This window comes from Solanum lycopersicum, chromosome 6, assembly GCF_036512215.1.
Source record: "Solanum lycopersicum chromosome 6, SLM_r2.1".
Classification (NCBI taxonomy): Eukaryota; Viridiplantae; Streptophyta; class Magnoliopsida; order Solanales; family Solanaceae; genus Solanum; species Solanum lycopersicum.
This window is the reverse complement of record NC_090805.1, coordinates 48,578,938-48,597,767: the sequence shown is the minus strand read 5'-3', so window position 1 is coordinate 48,597,767 and position 18,830 is coordinate 48,578,938. Positions and strand designations below refer to the sequence as shown.

General features: G+C 30.0%; 2 protein-coding genes across 3 annotated transcripts; both read left to right on the top strand.

Annotated features, from left to right (window-relative positions):
- Nucleotides 1–4,933: 4,933 nt before the first annotated feature.
- Nucleotides 4,934–9,518, top strand: LOC101247926 (probable 2-carboxy-D-arabinitol-1-phosphatase). Of its 2 annotated transcripts, none has more exons than XM_004241258.5 (9): nt 4,934–5,383; nt 5,756–5,861; nt 6,027–6,243; nt 6,340–6,458; nt 7,044–7,142; nt 8,255–8,308; nt 8,395–8,493; nt 8,585–8,692; nt 8,992–9,518. In XM_004241258.5, the coding sequence occupies exons 1-9, from the start codon at nt 5,031–5,033 to the stop codon at nt 9,364–9,366; spliced, it is 1,530 nt and encodes a 509-aa protein (XP_004241306.1). In that variant the 5' UTR covers nt 4,934–5,030; the 3' UTR covers nt 9,367–9,518. The 2 variants fall into 2 exon arrangements, with proteins under 2 accessions (XP_004241306.1, XP_069155550.1); XM_069299449.1 differs by having other exon boundaries at nt 5,738–5,861.
- A 4,977-nt stretch (nt 9,519–14,495) lies between these two features.
- Nucleotides 14,496–15,809, top strand: LOC101248489 (uncharacterized). The gene has a single exon (XM_004241260.5). The coding sequence runs from the start codon at nt 14,746–14,748 to the stop codon at nt 15,655–15,657; it is 912 nt and encodes a 303-aa protein (XP_004241308.1). The 5' UTR covers nt 14,496–14,745; the 3' UTR covers nt 15,658–15,809.
- The last annotated feature ends 3,021 nt before the right edge of the window (nt 15,810–18,830 follow it).

Genomic DNA, 18,830 nt, shown 5'->3' with positions numbered 1-18,830 from the left:
ATCATTTTATTTAATAGTTTTAAAAAACAAAAATAATTGACGGATTTGTTATTTTTATTATCAAAATGAATATAATTTAAATGAATCTCAACATAAATTATTATATAGTATACTGGCATAAATCTATAAGGTCATTGAAAATTACTTGACCTAATTATACTTGACCGGATCTTTATCCCGTAAAATATGTTCACTGGTGAAGATCAAGCTACTTGTGTAAAAGAATTTCATAAAGTCATTCTTTAATTTTTAATTATAAATAACCAATCACTAATAAGAATTTGAATATACATTGATAAATCTATGAATTTAGAAATTCATTTAGAGCGATTGACATTCATGAATCGTTTCTTTTAAAAAATTTTAAAAAATTGTTAAAATAGCAAATGTCAAAAAGAACAAAAGTATTTAAGCACGTAATGAATCTTGAAGTACTATTTTTGTTATAAAAGGGGGTTGTTCAGGTGCTACACATTTTCTATCTCCGACCTTAACATAATGGGTTCGAGTTATCAAGAGAGTAAAAATATTAAAGTTCCTATGGAGTTTTTTTTTAAAAAAAAAAGAAAAGACATATTATTTTTGCATCTCCGATCTCTTATCAAATCCACCTAAATTTGAATTAGTCATTCCTTATCACATTCGCCTACATTAGAATTACTCATTAATTGATCGATCAAGTTTGGTGAATATATGTAGCTAAGACGATTCAAATGCAATCAATAAATTACGATTCGATTCGTTCAACATTTATTGTTATCAAAGTAGGTTGGATGAAACTTAAATTAAACAATAAAGTAAAACTAAATATCTATTTTAATTTATCAATTACGAATGGTGTAAATTCTAACTTCTAGTGGTAAAGCATATAACAAGAGGGTAATATTAATGTCAAATTTAATAATATTGTAGTCATACACATGTAATAAATGTATGCATGTACATACAATATCTTAATTTATTCAACTATTTTAACGTAAATGATAAAACTATATTCACACATGTCGATTATAAAACTTCAAACTATCACTATATGATTGAAACTAGATATAGTACCTAAATTTGATGTGTGGCTTAATTTTTCTTATAAATTCTTACCTACAACCAAATAGTGCACCTTGCTAGCCAAACCCCATCTCCACTACCCCTAATACTATTTAATTAGTGACACTAATTATTAAATGTTATGATTATTTTGGACTATTTGATTCACTAACTATTTAGGAGTCTTGATATTATATATGATGATTTAACACCATAATCTTTGTTGTCCCACCTAATCGAACTTGCCAGATTGATGGACTATGGTGATAATAATGATATCTTGTACATTAGGTTTTGATGTGTGGATTATATTTTATGTACACATATTTTTGTCTATGCACAAAATTTAGTTGATGTATCGTATGCACCTTGTATTAATTAAAAATACTGAATTAAAGTAATGATATTCGTAAAAAAAATTGAGTTTCTATTCTGAATATAATTTTTTATTTTATTAGAGACCGTTTATTTCTTAAATGTCTTTTAAGCTATACATATTAGAATTAATTGAAAATATGAGTATTGCATAACGTGTATTATTAGGTAGTGTACTTTATTATTTTTCACAATTCATTTTTGGGTCAAATTAGTAAAAAGAAAAAGGTGGTTAATAGTTGTTAAATGATTGTTGAAATTTACTTAGCAGTCAAAATTGTATTGTTTGGTCACATTGCAGTTTCCCTTCCTTTTCTTGGAACATTCTTTTCCTGAAGAGGCTCTTTAACATATAGTATTAATATTATTAATAAAAATGTTACAAAACGTGTCCATTGGGTCAATAATAACATTAAATTTCAACAAAACTTTGCATCAAATTGACCTGGACAAAACTTCTAGGAGCTTGCTTAGTTTTTTAATTGTCACTTGTTTTTGTTTTTTTTTTGGGGTCAAAAGTCTAAGCAGTATTTTCCCCCCCCATATAATATAAGTTAAAATTACAAGTTTAAGGAGCACGTGGGAATTGTCTATTTAATTTTCAGAATTTTCTTTGCTCAAAATAAATGTTGCTTTAGAATTATAAGACTAATAATAATAATAATAATAATATTTTCAACTATAGCCTTATATTAAAGAACCACTTCTTTTTAATATTGTTTAATTCTCAACGCAAAAAAAATCTAACAATAGGGATAATATAGTAATTTTTGTATTTCTCAAGGTGGATTTTCAACAAGGAGGTTCAAATCTGTAAAAATAAATTGCTGAAAGGGGTTTAACATTTACTATATATACATAAGCTTATTTTAACCATATATAAATAATATACTTTTTCGCCGAACTCATATTTCTCTTGTTGGACCTACAATGAGCTAATGGTGTGATTGGCCAGGTATAAGGAGAACATTTTTCATGAAAAAGACATCCTTTATAAATTAAGTTAGTTTCTTCTATAATTTTTAATATTTAATAAGTAAATAAAAAATATATTATTTTAAAAATTACGTATATATAATTTAGGGTAACTTTCACATATAGCAAATAAAAAATTTATATTTGTATGCTATAGCAAACTTTGTATAACTGCGTTCCATAACAAACATAAAACTGTATAATTTGCTATACATATACAATTGTATAATTCGCTGGCCTAAATTGTATATTTCGCTGCAATTGTATAATTTGTTTTGCATACAATTGAATCGAATTAAAATGTATGTATATTGCATGATTATAAGTGTATAGCAAGAAGATATATGTTTTTCTCGCTTTATACAAAAACAGAAACACAATATATACACTTCTGTTGTATAAAGCTAGAGAAAATTGTATTTCACTGCAATTGTATAATTCGTTGGCCTTTTTCTCTGCAATGTTTGAAGTAAAATGTTTGTAAATTGTATAATTAAGTGTATAACACGAAGATATACATTGTTGCATGTGTATATACAATTTTCTCTCGCTTTATACAAAACAGAAACAGAATTATACACTTCTGTGTATAAAAGCGAGAGAGGTGAGCGAGAATGGAGAGTGGCGAGCGAGATTTTTGGGAGAGAGACGCTGGCAAATTTTAGCTAATGTTTTGCTATGGAGCACAATTAAATCAAACCCTATCTATTCTATTTAATTTAAGTTATTAATTTTCCCTATAATTTATCTAAATATTATAGAGATGAGAGGGGATGAGGAGTGGGCCTCGGGAAGCGTAGGGGTGTGATAGTCAAAGGGTAGGGTTTGGGGAGCGTTGGTTAAGTGCGAAAGATATAATAAAACTTAAAATGTCACTTATATATAGACTAGTTCATTATTTTCTATTATTTTTTAAAATTTTAATCAACAAAATATAAAAATTCAAAAAACATATTTTATACTTGTTTTCAACGGATGATACAAAATTTAGAATTTTTGATAAAAAATATTAAATGGCAGTACGCAAGTAGGCCCCCCATTCTCATGTCGCGTAGTTTATTACCTGTAAAATTAAATTCGATTTTGAAGAGCGTGCGTGCAAGGTTAAATTTATAGATAGGATAGGATTTTATAGCAATTACTACTATTCATTTTAGGGTGTACATGTGAACCTGTTATGAATCAAGTTTAACTTAACGTGGACATTAAGGTCATATAAGTAATTATTAGACTGATAAAAGGTATTGGGCTTAAAACAAGCAACAGGATCAAGTTAATTTCAGATATGAATTGAGTGATTGACATGACATTAAATGATTTCATCAAAAAGGATAGTGATATACGAATTAGGGATTATGCAAATTGCGAGGAAGATATCTTGTCCTCTCATTTCCTTTCTAAGGAAAAATAAGCTTCACAATATACATTTTCTTCGATAAATAAGAGATTTACGTGTGATAACTCATGAGTAAGCAAAATATAATCTCGATAAATATTCTAACTCTTGTAGAGATGAAATTTCATGGAGAACATATTCTTAAATATATTTGACAAATAATATATATATATATATATATATATATATATATATATATATATATAAGTGTTATGAGTTATGACTAATTATGTTTGGTTTTAAAAGAGGAATGTGAAACCACGATTTTATAATGTTAAAATCGAACGGTATCAGTATCTTTTACTCATTTACTCAAAGTACTTAAAAAGTAGTTGGACATCTTCACATGGTAGCTAACATGCGTGGTTCAGGTCAAATTAGAGGATTGATTCAAATTCTTTTTTATGAAAAATTATATTATTTATATATATAAAATAATAATAAATATTAAATAATTATTGACTTTTTTAATTATTTTTTTCATATTTCAAACCCTTCTGATAAAAATTAAAATCATAAAAAATCCAATATACTCCCACGATTTTATCATGTGATGATTGCCTCCATGTTAAATTGGTGGACACTATGTCTGTAGTATATGTACTATATATGATGCACATTATTGGGTGTTTATGGCTTATGTAAATGGATATCCAATTCACACTAAATACATTTGGCGAAATATAAATCCCTTCGTATGCTTTCTTCTGTCGAAATATAAAAAAGCTTACAGGTGAGTTAATTTAATTATAACGATATCAATTTATTTAATATTTATTTATATTAAAATTCAATTCAACTCTTACTAAAAAACTTATACTAGAAATAAGACTTCTTAACAGAAATAACTATCTCAAAAATTTTGAAATAAAAAATTTCAAAGTAAAAATGAAAACTACTTACTTCTTCACTGTAATTTCGGTTAGTTATTTGATTCTGACTATCAATAAAAGATAAAAGTAGACCATTTTACATAAATGTTATGGCAAATTTAAAACTTTATTTTCCAAAAAGAAAACAAATTTTGGTTTATGGAAATAAAACTAAAAATAAGATAGACTAATAAAATTAATTAACACGTGTCACTCTTTGGCTTCTTCTGATCCTTTGTTAGATTTTATCGATCGAAACCAAAGGGTAACCACAGAAATAAATACTAAAAATTCCATCGTCTTTTAGCGCCAAAAATATTAGAGGGAATCACCATTTTTCAGAAACAGAGGAAAAACGATTTTACAGTATGTACTCCATAGCTGCAAGCTCTTTCTTCAGCCCAAAACTACCCAAGAATTTGCCTTTTCACAATCCAAACAGACCCTTATTTGCAATTGTTCGCTCTTCAAGTGTTGCTCAAGAAATCGATAAATCATCAGAGGAGCGGACGGAATCTCTAGGTTTAAAGGGTTTGGAATTTCCGGCGATAAAGGGGGCGAAGAGGGTGGTGCTGGTGAGGCACGGGCAAAGCACGTGGAATGCGGAGGGTCGGATTCAGGGAAGCTCCGATTTCTCAGTTCTTACTTCTAAAGGAGAATCACAAGCTGAAACTTCTCGACAAATGCTTATTGATGACTCCTTCGATATCTGCTTTTCAAGGTTTTATTCCTAATTTTTTAAATTTTCGTGAGTGATTTATGCTTATTTTACCAAGTATTACGATTGAAGTACTTTAGGGGTTGCCGGGTTGGGATATGATTACAACTTAGATAACTCTGCTTAAAGGCACTTTCACCAGCAAGAACTGTTAATAAGTCCCACATGGAAAAGGAATGGGCAATGGTCTCCTTATAAATATTCCTCACCCTATGAGCTAGCTTTTGTGGTGAGTTTAAGATCCACTTCTTTAGTCTGTGACCATAAATTGCATGATAATTTCACTTTTAGCTGATGCATGTCGAGAAAAAGAGTCTCTTGCTAGTCATTTTTATATTTCCAAAATGATTGACAGAGGTGGCCTGCATGTTCCAGTCCACTGCGTCGCTCAAAGAGGACAGCTGAGATAATATGGGGTGCTCGTGAAGAGGAGATCATTACTGATTCTGACATGAGGGAAATTGACCTATACTCATTCCAAGTCAGTTGTAGTTTACACCTCTGCTTTGTATTTTTCTCTTGGACTTGAAATCTGTCAATATGGCAATCTGTTTGCATGTGAACCACTCATGCTTCAGTGTGACTGACAGGACTATGCGTCCGAATCTAATGGTATTCCTAATGTGGAAACATATGTCTGCTCTAGGGCCTCCTGAAACATGAAGGAAAAGCTAAATATGGGGAAGCTTTTCGTCAATGGCAAATAGATGCACCAAATTTCATTATTGACGGTCACTATCCAGTGAGGGAGTTGTGGGCTCGTGCTAAAAGCTGCTGGGACAAAATCTTGGTCCATGAAAGCAAGTCTGTCCTAGTAGTTGCTCATAATGCAGTTAATCAGGCTCTTGTTGCAACAGCTATTGGTATGCTTACCTTAACGTAATCATAGTTTAATTTAAGGTTTCTAACGTCTGCTAGCAGTCTGATCCTATCTTTTATATTTGTTTCACCATCATCAGGATTAGGAACCGAGTACTTCAGGATTCTACTTCAGAGCAATTGTGGGGTTAGTGTGCTGGACTTCACTCCACAACCTGAGGGCGGAACCCCAAGTATCTGCCTTAATCGTTTAAATCAGGTATCCAATCTGGTAACGATTTGACTCAATCTTAGGTATTAAATGATGATATATAAAGGTATGAAGAAAAGGAAAATTCAAATTCTCCTGCTAGTGATCTTAGTTGTGACATGAAGATTTGATGATCTGAAAAACTGCCGGCTTAGACAAGGAATTTATGCCTAAAATATCTTCCTTTCATAAAGTTTCTAAAGCTGTTATAAAAAATATTTATATACAATGATTGGTCCAGCCCTCTATCTGGATGCAAGTATGTACAACAACAACAATCATGCCTCAAAATCAAATCATAAGCTAGTTTACTGTGCTAAATATGAACCTCTATCCATATTGCTCCATTAGACTTATTTTGATCCAATATTCTAATTAGTCTCTCAACACTCGAGGCTGTCAGATTTATTTGATTGTCAGATAATCAAGGTCAACATATGACTTGTAGGTTCAATCTTGTTTGATTCTTTTTTTTTTAGAACTACATTTGCTATCTTTGTTCTTTATGGCTTTATCTGGAGTTTGGACTTCAAGGATCTGGATTGTAATATATCTGATTATCTTTTTGCTGTGGCTTAATTTTGGATGATGCAGACCCCAGGATCACCTGTAGCAGGGGGAAGTTCTGCAGGCAGAAAAACTAGTAAGCGGATTGTACTTGTTTGCCATGGAGTATCAGAGAGTGACCTAGAGGTATGCAGTAGGCAGTGGACTAATGATTCTATATTGCCAATAAACAGACATATTAGATTCCGTGATTCTCATATCTGTGACATAAAAAAAGTTAGTAATAAGTCTGTTTGATCCTTATTGAAGTACGATTCTGCAAACCTCTCGTATAATTTTTGGTCTAAGACTAGTTTGAGTGCCACACATTCCTTGGGTACTAGGATTTTGGGCTTAAGCTGATAGAAGAACCTTATCTATCCATTCTATCCCCCTCTTGAGATCATTCTTGAGGATACCATCCTTATACTTAATTGATGAATGGATAAATTAATATGAAGAAAGGCCATATACTAATCATCCCAATGGCCTAACTTGAGATCACATAAATTTTCTAGAGGTGGAGAATGTACTGTCGAGCTTTGAAAATACTAAAGTCCGTCCACCTTTGCATTGTTTTAAGGAACATCTACTCGCAATGGACTGCAGTTTTCTCTCTAATCAATAAAAAATTGATGGCTTCCAATTTTTAACTTCATGAATTTTAATTTATCTTACAAGTACTTTCAGAACTACAAATAACTGGTACTATTAGCTTATGGTAAGAGATATGGATGACACAAAGATTTCACTTCCGCAGATCATATTTCTGCTTGAGGATTTCTACATCTGTTTAAATGAAATTCCATCTTGGACGATAAAGCAGTAATTTATCAACCTGAGCACAGAGAAAGAGAAGGATGATATAGGATGTCAGAGGTTACTTCCACACAAATTAAGTAAAAGAAATGAAGAAAAAAACCGTGTTGGTTGGTTGGCTAATTTTGGATGTGTCAATGATGCTTCTAAATGGACATCCTCAGAGACATAGGAAACTGAGATTGGGGTCTATGCACCTTATGAATGTTTCCCTGCCTGGTAAACTTGGATTTTCATTTGTAGACTAATGGAGTGTTCAGGCATGTAGCCATCTACTGTATAAATTCTGATTTGTCCTCGCCTTAGCTTCCAGATTTTTAGCCCCAATTCTGTTTAGCATGTTGGCAAGCTGTTCAAACTGCTCATTGTCATTTGGGTATCCTTATCTGTTGCTTCGACCATTTTCTTCTCTTTCCTCATGGAAGTTGAAATTTGTACAGAGTAGTATGCCGTATACTGGAAATGGCCCCTTGAACATGCTTGGAAATATACAGGTAAGATGGTTCTCGTTTCTATAGTAGCATTCAGCTTCATTTGGGGGGTGTCACTACCTTACAGGATTTATTAAATTGGATGACAGGCCCAGAAAATAGCAGAGCTGCTTCTTGATCTGAAAGTGAATACCGTAGTCAGTGGAACTAAGATAGCATCTGTTGAGACAGCTGACACAATCACCAAAGTAGGACCACTCAGATAGTATGTCGATTGACAGTCTTTTATATTAAGAGCATTAGTTTTCTTAACACAAACATTTATACTGAATTTTTTAGGTTCAAGAAGCTGCTGACTGCCTTGGAGCTGACTGTATCCCCCGCTATGTGGAAACGAAGCAGATACCAGATCTAGATGTTGAAAGTATTCTTACGCAATCAAAGAAGGTAACAGACATGTTACTGATTTCCTAAACTGAAACAAGTTGATGAATTTACTTAGAGGTTGTGTGCAAAACATTCTTAATATAACCATTTTCCAAAAAGACACATTCTTAAGATAACAATATAAGGATGCATTGAGATTGCAAAATTTAAATTTCGGAAGCCAAAGTCGTAAAATATTCTTCTTGATTTGCTCTGACTAAATCCTGCATAAGATGGTATTTCAACTTGTATTATTTCCGCGTTCTAGTTTGAAATATTTGATGATTTTCATACTTAAAAGTTCTCGATTTCCTCTGCAGGATGCACCAGGATTGCAAAATCTGTCTTCTGGTTGGTTAAATAGACTGGAAGACGACGTCAATACATCTTTATGGGACCAATCTGGGAAATCATGGAAACATCTATTGTATGAACTATCCAAAGGATCTGACCAAGACAATGTAGTCATTGCTGTTGGCCATCCTGCACTTCATATCGCGATGATGGGACACTGTCTAAATCTAACAAAGGAATGGTTGGGATCGTTTCATCTCAATGCAGGAAGTATTACTGTTATCGATTTTCCTGATGGACCCTCAGGGAGAGGAGTTATCCGTTGCATAAACTACACAGCGCATCTAGGAAGATGGTCAATTCCTATTACTAGATCAACACAAGCGGATGAAGAATACTGAAGCGTAAATAATATACATAGTTGTTGTATTGAGACGATGTTAAATCTACATTACAGTTCAGAAATATATCAGCTGAATCCATGTAATAGCTTGATGTTTATGCCAATGTCACAAACATTGAACTATTGATCCAATGGACATTTATTTTCTGATGTGGTGCCACGTGGACGTTATGTAAGACGAGTTGCCTGATGTGGCAACCTACTTGTGTTTTCAAAACCATATTTGAAGTTGAAGGATAAAATTCCAGTAAAAGTGTGTCAAATACTTTGAATCATTCTGAAATTAAAAATAGTATATTATGTTCATATTCATTACATTTATATAGTTGTTGACATCACAATTTAATTCATTAATTAGCTATCTAAAAGGACATTCCCTAAGAAAAAGTAAAAACCAAGTAGCAATTTTTTCAGAAAAAGATATGCTAACTTATCTATCAATTGAGCAACAAAATTTTAATTATATACTACAATTGGCCCTACCACAAAAACAAAGGAAAAAAAAAAGGAGAAGGTTCATTCTTCTAAGCAAGATTTGAATTAATTAGAATTCAATTTGTTGGAGCTCTGAACACTGATCGAACGTGCAATTATCTCAACTCAAAAGTCATATAAGTTAAAAACTAAAAGAATCGATTTAAAATATTGTTAACTTATTTGTTTTAGAAAGTCAAATATACTCTCTTTGCCGATTTTGACTTGAAACGGAGAATTATCATAACTACCTAAACTTGTTGAATCGATTTTTAGATGACAAACAATTCCCCTTCTTCTTTTTTCACCCGCATTCGCGCTAAGAAGTTCTAAACCTCTAATTAAGAATGAAGGAATAATTAACCATCCGCAAAGGAAGGATGAAATAATTTAAAGGTGTTATATGTTTCCCTTTTAAATAAGTATCGATTAGAGACGATTTTAAGAAGCTTTTTTTTTTTTTTTAAAAGTCAACTTTCTTCAATAATATTTTAATTTCTGACTTTGGGATACATTAATGATAATACAGAAAGTGTATATTATATTGTTTGATTTTTTGTATTTTTTCTTTTTATTTCGTAATTAGAGATGGAAAAATAATAATAATAAAAAGCATAGCACTTCACATGTTGCCAGTAGATGAGAGGTCCGTTTAGCTTTCTCTTTGTTTCTTTAATTAAAATTTAATGTTTTTAAGTAGAAAAAAATATAAAAATAAAAGAAAAAAGTCTATGTACATGCACGAAGACTTGTACTCTTTTTTTTATTAGTCAATTTGATAAAATATTTCGTACATGAAAAAGAAAGAACACCTCTTAAGAATAAAAATTTTGGAAATAAATTAATTATAATGAAGTCAGTATGACAAACAAATTATAATTAATTTTTTCTCCTTAAATAGTTGTTAAGTCATGTCAAATATTGGATTTGCAAAATTGTAAATTGCGGGTCTTCTGTTTCTTGTAACTTCACCACAAAACATGCTTGATCTAATATAGCTTATTTTGCTCACAAGAAAATATAACAACCAATTAAATATGATTAACCAAATTTTTGTTAATTAAAAAATTAAGCTACTTGCTGGATTCTTCAATTCATACTTTAGCTTCCTCCCCAACTAGGTTCTTCCATTAAAAAAAAACTTAATTTTGTAGATGAAATTTTTGGTGATTACTCATTTCGATGATAATAGTTTAATAAACAACTCTTTCTTTGTGGAGTAAACTGAAAATCTTATGAGAAAATATCGAATCATGTATAATGTAAAATATAATCTTTTAAGTTACATTAAATGTCTTATAGTATAGCAAACCTATTAGACTCGAATTGGATGTCATCTCATACAAAAAAAAAATATTTTTCAAGAATTATACTTAACTTTTAAAAGGAATATTTAAGCAAATCAACCATAAGTGAAAATTAGTTAGTTGACATAGGTTATACTTAATAGTATAAAAAAATAACTAAATTTACATTGTTAAAGTAGGTAAGTTAAATTAGACAATGAAAGGCATGGGTTTTAATTTTTTTTAAGCATGCCACTTGACTATTTAGTGATGAATATTAAATACCTACCAAATTAATTAATTAAATTAAAATATTTTTCTTGGAGTCTGAGAGAATATCTCGATATGCTGTAAGGTAAAAATGAAAGAAATTTAATTTCCTAAATAATAATTTTTCAATGAATTGCCTTCACGTTCTAGAATAGTTTTCTACCTTACAAACGGAGTGCTCCTGTACGATAAAACAAACACCTTTTTTTTTTGTTTCTCTTATATAATAATATATGTATTTTATATTTGTATTAAAAATTTATTCAACACGTATATATTTGATAATGTTTAAATTCCAACTCTGTCTGTTATTAGAATCCATTATTTTAATAGCATTCCATTACGAAAATTGTGGCAAGTTGATTGTGTTGATAAACCCTACATTTGCAGCGTTTTTACCACGAAAAAATGAAGTTAATTAGTTAAATAATTAAGTTGGGATTTCATAAAAGTAAAACATGTGAAATCAACAAGTACTTTAGTTTTTCTAACACATTGATAGTGACAAATGTCTAATCACAGTGCTTGGCTGCCAAACAAAATGGGATTGTAATATTAAAAGCACAAATTAGTTAAATAATACTTCTTTCTTTTCTTTTCAGTTATTATAGTTTCCTTTTTAAGTTCGACGGTATGAATTTTGATTAAAAAAAAATTCTCATATTGATTTGAACAAAATTGTAATTTATAATATTTTTCTTATAGTTTTAAAATATTTAAAATTCTATTTTAAAATATCAAATTAAAATAATTTTAAAAATTAATTAAATTAACTTTTAAAAATTATAACATAACAATTAAAAAGAAACGGACGAGTAATAATATAGTCGTTTTCTTTTCTCACCAAAACTTTGAGGACTATCTTGTTGAAACAAAACCTAACCCAAAAAACATGTTGTTAGTGGAAGATCCAAGGAATATTAGACTAAATACATTGGACAGCTACAAATTGTGGACCATATATGTATGTGACAAGTGATTCAATAACTGAAATTTGACTTTGAATTCATGATTTTATCTTTTTCTTTCTCTACTTTCAAACTAATTTTGATAGACAATTTTTGAGTTACTATATGATTTTTGTATTAGTAGATTTATGAAAGAGTTTTACATTAAAAGAAGATGATCTCGTTATTGAGCCGCTTCAATGAGGTTGATTCAAGTCCAAAATCTATTTGAGATTTTATATTTCGAATTTATTTTTCAATTAAACGATTCTTTATGATGTCTTTCTTTTATCACTTTTTTTGAAGGTGGGGTTGTGGATACTTATTAGGGTAACATAACTACTTGTTCTTTAGGTATTCCCAGTTAGGGTTTTGTTAGAATCAAAGCATTTTATTCTTTCTTTTGTCCTTTCCAATTTTAGCTTTTTTCCTAAACCATGTCGTTTTGGACCTTAGCATATCAGTATTTTTCCCTTTTAACAAATTGAAAAGGGCAAAATATACCTTTAGAATTCGAAATAATTTATATATATATATATATTTTATTTGACTATTCGTTCGATTACATCCTTATCGTTATAATTGAGTAGAATTTTATCTCTAATTTCAATAAATAAATACGTAACAAGCAAATAAATGACATACCAGCGGCCCCTAATTTTAAACACCACTATTTTTTTTTTTAAGAATCCACTCATACCTGCCCATGTATGAGAATATATTTTGCCCTTTTTCGTATTTTAATTTTGTTATTTGGTGAAGAATTTATTTTATTTTTCCAACCGTGTATGTTAATTCACTCTCTTTTTATATTGACTGGACAGTGACGTGAAAGTAGTAGTTAAAAAAAATTAAATAGATTCATGGGGGTTACAAAAAAAAAAAGGAATTTAATTAATGTTCCTTTTCCCACCTGCAACTGCATGCACTATAAATTTATGCTTACCAATACATAAAAAAAACGAACTACTTATTCCACTCAATGTCACAATAAAGATGATAATAAAATTAAACGAAAACAGTTACAGTAAATGTAAATGAAAAAGAAGAAGATCGAAAAGGGATAAAGGATATTCGTTTTAAAATATTTATCGTGTTTTATTTTTATACGTCCTTTGAAAAATATTTATTCTACTATTAAAGTTTTGTTGAGTGGGAAATGGCGTTCATCTATATTGCTCGACTTTCATCGTTGAAATTTTCTCTATAAGACCTAATCATGAGACTTTGTCGTGTAGAAAATTTTTTTACACTTAATTCTTTATCCAATAGTAAAATTTTATTTTTTTTAAGATGCACCCACAAGTCAATTTTTTAATTTTTTTAATTTTTATTTATCCCCTTGGAATCATTCAATGATCGTCCAAATATTTACTAGTATGCAAACAGTTAATATTCCAGAAACTGACAATTTATTGCTTTTGAATCAAACAGTTATAGATTTTTTTTTCTAATAGAAGTCCAAAATATTTTTTATTAGAAAAGGGTTTTACACACAATGAATGAAATAAAACAATCAACATGGTAATTCCTTAACCTTCCTTTGAGAAAAAGGTAAAATTCAAAATATAGTAATAAAATCAAGGTAAATTTTCATAATATTCTGACTGTATAATTCTTTGACGAGATGTGTTTTACTAAAGTACATATTAATCCATCATTAGTGCTTAAAATAAAATTACGAGAGTTGCATTCGAGGTGCATTCAACGAATGATCGAAAATTTTGAAATCTCAAATTTAAAATTTAATTGAGACAAAAAGTTATTAGGTAATTTTTGTTATTTACTTTAGTCTTTACAGATATAGTAATTTGATCATGTTACTGATAAAAGATGATAGATATTATATGAAACTAGCGAAGGTACACAAAACCTATCTAGAACCCTTACAAGAGAGTTGACCATTATTATGAAACTTCTACCACAATTCCACTTTCATCCATCTTAATTACTCCACTACTAATCTATGGTCCTTAAATTAATTAATTTTTACGTTAATAGTATCTCAGATGAACTGGCAAAAGAGAATTAAATAAATATAGTCCTTAAATTAACAAATTAGTCTAAGAATTTCTTCTTTTATTTCCTTTTTTGCCCTTCTCCTAAATTGCAAATTTTAAGGTGAGAGGGAAGAAAAAAAAACCATTAGAATCATATTTAATACTCCTACCTTACATGGGTTGTCAGTTAAAGAGGATTCTTCTTTTTTATTTCCTAATTTGAATTAAATTCCAAAAACAAGTCCTTCCAAATCTCTATTTTATTTCTTTCTATATATATATATATATATATATATATATATATATATATATATATATTATAAATAAAATAAAATAGCCATAACTCCTCATTTTTTCCCCTTCAGATCCCTTTTCTTCTTCTTGTAACCAAAAAAAGAAAATGAGAGATTTTGCTTCTTGTTTCAATGAATATGCTGTTCAAGTTTCTGATAATACTTCTTGTTCTAGTTACTCAAACTCTGCTTGTATCCCTCCTTCTATAATTCCTTCAGTACAAAACACTGTGAATTGTTTGTACAAAGTCAATTTATCCAATAAAAAACATGTCTTGATCACAATTTCATGGTGCAAAACAAATGTAACACAAGGCTTGAGTGTACACTTTGGTGATGATCATCCAAATGTATTCAAACTCAACACGAATACGCGTCTTTTTAGGAAGAAGAAGGGGAGTAAATCAATGGATTTGGATCATTTTAAGGTTGAAATCATTTGGGATTTGTGTGGAGCTAGGTACTTAAGTAGTGGTCCTGAACCAATTGATGGATATTATGTACTGATCATAGTTGATTCACAACTTGGAGTTATTCTTGGTGATATGGCTGAAGAAGCATCATTAAGGAAGTTGAAAAATGGAATTCCAATGGCTAAATTTTCATTGGTATCAAGACAAGAACATTTTTCTGGTAATACAATTTATTCAACTAAGGCTCAATTTTGTGATAATGGTAACCTACATGATGTTTTGATTCGTTGCAACGGCGAAAATGATGGATTAAAACATCCTGTTTTGTCTGTTTATATTGATAAGAAGATGGTGATTAGAGTGAAAAGATTGCAATGGAACTTCAGGGGAAATCAGAGTATTTTTTTGGACGGATTGCTTATTGATCTAATGTGGAATGTTCATGATTGGTTCTTTAATCCAGCTTCTGGTATTGCATTATTTATGTTTAGGACAAGAAGTGGAATGGATAGTAGATTGTGGCTAGATGAGAAAGACAAATTCCTCATCAAAGATCAAGAAAAAATTGAATTCTCATTGTTGATCTATGCTTCTAAGACCACATAATAATGAAAAGGTTCTTGTTTGTTTTTTTTCTTTAGTTACATCTTGAAAAAAAATGTTTGATCTTTGATAGATTTGAAATTGTATATTGAACTTTTCTGTCTCTTGACATTTTATTGTACTAATAGATTGCTTGTGTTTTTCTTTTTGCGTTATTTGTTTGACTAATTTTGATTTGCTCAGCGTAGAGTAGACAAAAGAGTTTTAGTTCAATTATTTTCTTTGTCCAATTAACCTACAAAGATTAAATTTTTTTTTTCCAAGAAAAAAAAAGAAGTGCAATTTTTGAGAGACATGTTAAGGGAATCATACACACATGTTTGAGTTAGGTGAGTTTTCTTCCCTTAGCATAAGGCAATCAAAGTGAGATTGCCAGGTAGGTTCAAACAGATTGGATGTTATCTTTATTTAGATCTTTAATGATAACCACATTCATGTAGGCCCTTTTTTACCTCTTTCTTTTTTTATTGAATCTCTTAGTAGTCATTGTTCTACTTTTACTTTTAGTCTATTGCTAAGAATTATGGCATGATATTGTCATAGAAAGGCAGCAAGAAACATGTCATATGTAACCATGGTCTTAACTATATAACAATATTGTTCCAAACCAAGTTCCTAGGATGTATATATATTTATATTGGTATATACCTAACTACTAGTTGGTTCATGTGTCTCTCTCTATATCAGTGGTGGATGTAGTAAATTCACTTAGTTTAAATTTTGGATGGCATATGCTCTCTCCATCGATCCTCGGGGCATGGAGAGAGAATGGTTGGATCTATGAGACTTACCAATCTAGTTGGTGTTATTCTTTCTATAACCTGTATTTATAAGGTTAATAAACAGAAACACAAATAAGATGAAACAGAAAAAATATAAAATACAAGAATTATTCCGAGTCCACAGAAACTACTGTGTGTCCTTAAGAAATTTAATTCCCTCACTGTACCCAAGGTTATGGATTAATTTCTCCCAAGATAAAACGGATTAAACCTGTTAAAGAAATAGCGGTACCTCAAACTTTTTTAACTTCAACGAACTTAAGAACAGCAACAAGTCATACAGACTCAGTCGATCGACACTTTGATTTTTTTTTTATTTGAGAGAAAAATAAATGCAGAGAAAGAAAAATTTTCAGTGTTTGAAAAATCAAAAATTGACTTCCTTTTGTAGCCATTTTCAGCAAGGAACATGTCTGTTCAGTGAAATCTGTTCAGACCCATTTTATCCAGAAAGTTGTGTCTTTTGGAAAAAATAACAACTTTTCGAAAAAATGTGTCTGTTAGGAAAAATAACTACTTTTTGAAAAGTAACGACTTTTTAGAAAAGTAACGACTTTTCGGAATGTTACATAAGAGATAATATTAACAGGATTTATTTGATTTAACAAAAACTGATTAAATAAATTTTGTCCAAAAAATTATCAATCAAATCATTTGCCAAATCCAAATCCAAAGTCGAGCGACGACGGCGCGAGGGGCATCTTCTTCTTAGCTCTTTTAAGAAATAATGGAAGTGTTTCCTTCTATAAGGACAACAATTTTCATTTCTTTTGCCAATATGGGAGAAATGACTTTTCATTTGCACTTTGCAAATGACTTTTCATTTTCCCTCCAAAGTAGTTCCCTCACTTTTCATATTCTCTCTTTTCTTTTCCCATTCACACTTGTTAAAACCCAACAGTTAGGAAAAAAAACTACTAGTCAATGAAGGCAAGTAAACCGAGTCAACACTCAAGAATGTAATAGCTTAGTGATCAATTAAGTCAATACTTAAATTCCAGCAGAAATAAAATTAATAATTTTTTTTTATTTAAATTACTCGATATTCGTAAAATATAGTAGAAATGGTCCATTAGAAAATTAGACTTTGAACTTCAAGTTGAGACAAGGGAACAGGGAGGGAAGTGGACCTAATCCAACTTGTGATTAATCTTTTGTTGGTCATAACTCATAAGAAAGGTACCACACTAGAACACATGAACCCACCTCTAAATTGTACAAAAAAGAACTTGCACCTATCAAATTTGATCTTATTAAATGAACAAAAAAGAAAAAGATATTTAGTTTACAAAATTAGTATCTAAAAGGAATTAAATAATAGGGTGGTTGAGAGTTGCTTAACTGTTTTAGGTATAATAATTTCACAATTTCAATTCATTAATTGTGAGAATTAATATTGTTCCCCTATTTTCTTTTTCTGCAGTGGGATGTGTACTAAGAAATTCGGTTGTGCCATACATCAGCATTTGGATAAGAGAATGGAGATATTTTATTAGGGCCATAAGCCAATGAGGAAATGACAAAAGAGGGGAGAATAAATATGCATTGTCTTAAATGTGTTATGATTTTAATTCTTAAAATTCTATTATAAAAATATATAAATATGTATCGAAATTAAAACTGAATTGTGAGTGCCTACCACACATGCTGTACTTTTCCTTACTTAGCAATGTACCAGTTGTCATTAATTATTCGTAGTATTTATACATGGTATATATATATACACACGCGTCTAGGAAAGGCTCAAATATGTCATTAGTTGAAAGTTTGACTCATTCATTCCATTATTTTTTATCAATGATTTTACAAAATCATTTTTAACACGTTAATTTATTTAAAAAATTGATTTTTTTTTTAAAAAAATATTAATGACGTTGCCGAATTATAATTGACCACGTGTAAGAAATGGTTTTGCAAAATCATTGTTAAAAAATAATGACATGAATGAGTCTTTTCTTTAACAATAATGACATAATTGAGTCAAACTTTTAACAGAGGACATAAATGAACATTTTCTGAAAGTTTAATGGCATGTTTAGGCCTTTTCTCAAAGTAAGTTCGTAAAGAAGTTAATTATCATTTTATTAATTTTATATTAATTGTTCACTTTACCTTTTACATATTTTATTATTTGTTAAGAATGTTTATACTCTTCATCCGTTATTGTTCACAATTAATATGGACAATTAATATAAAAACAAAGAGATTACTACTAGAAAAAGTGTATATAATTTCTCTCGGCTCAAATTATGACGTAGGCTCGATCATTTGAACTAATTATAGACGAATACCTCTAAAAAATGCGATAAAGGTCACTAATTTATTGATCACCCATTAACATTGTCCGCGTTAAATACTAATTTTATATTTTCATTTAGTTTTACCAATTTTATT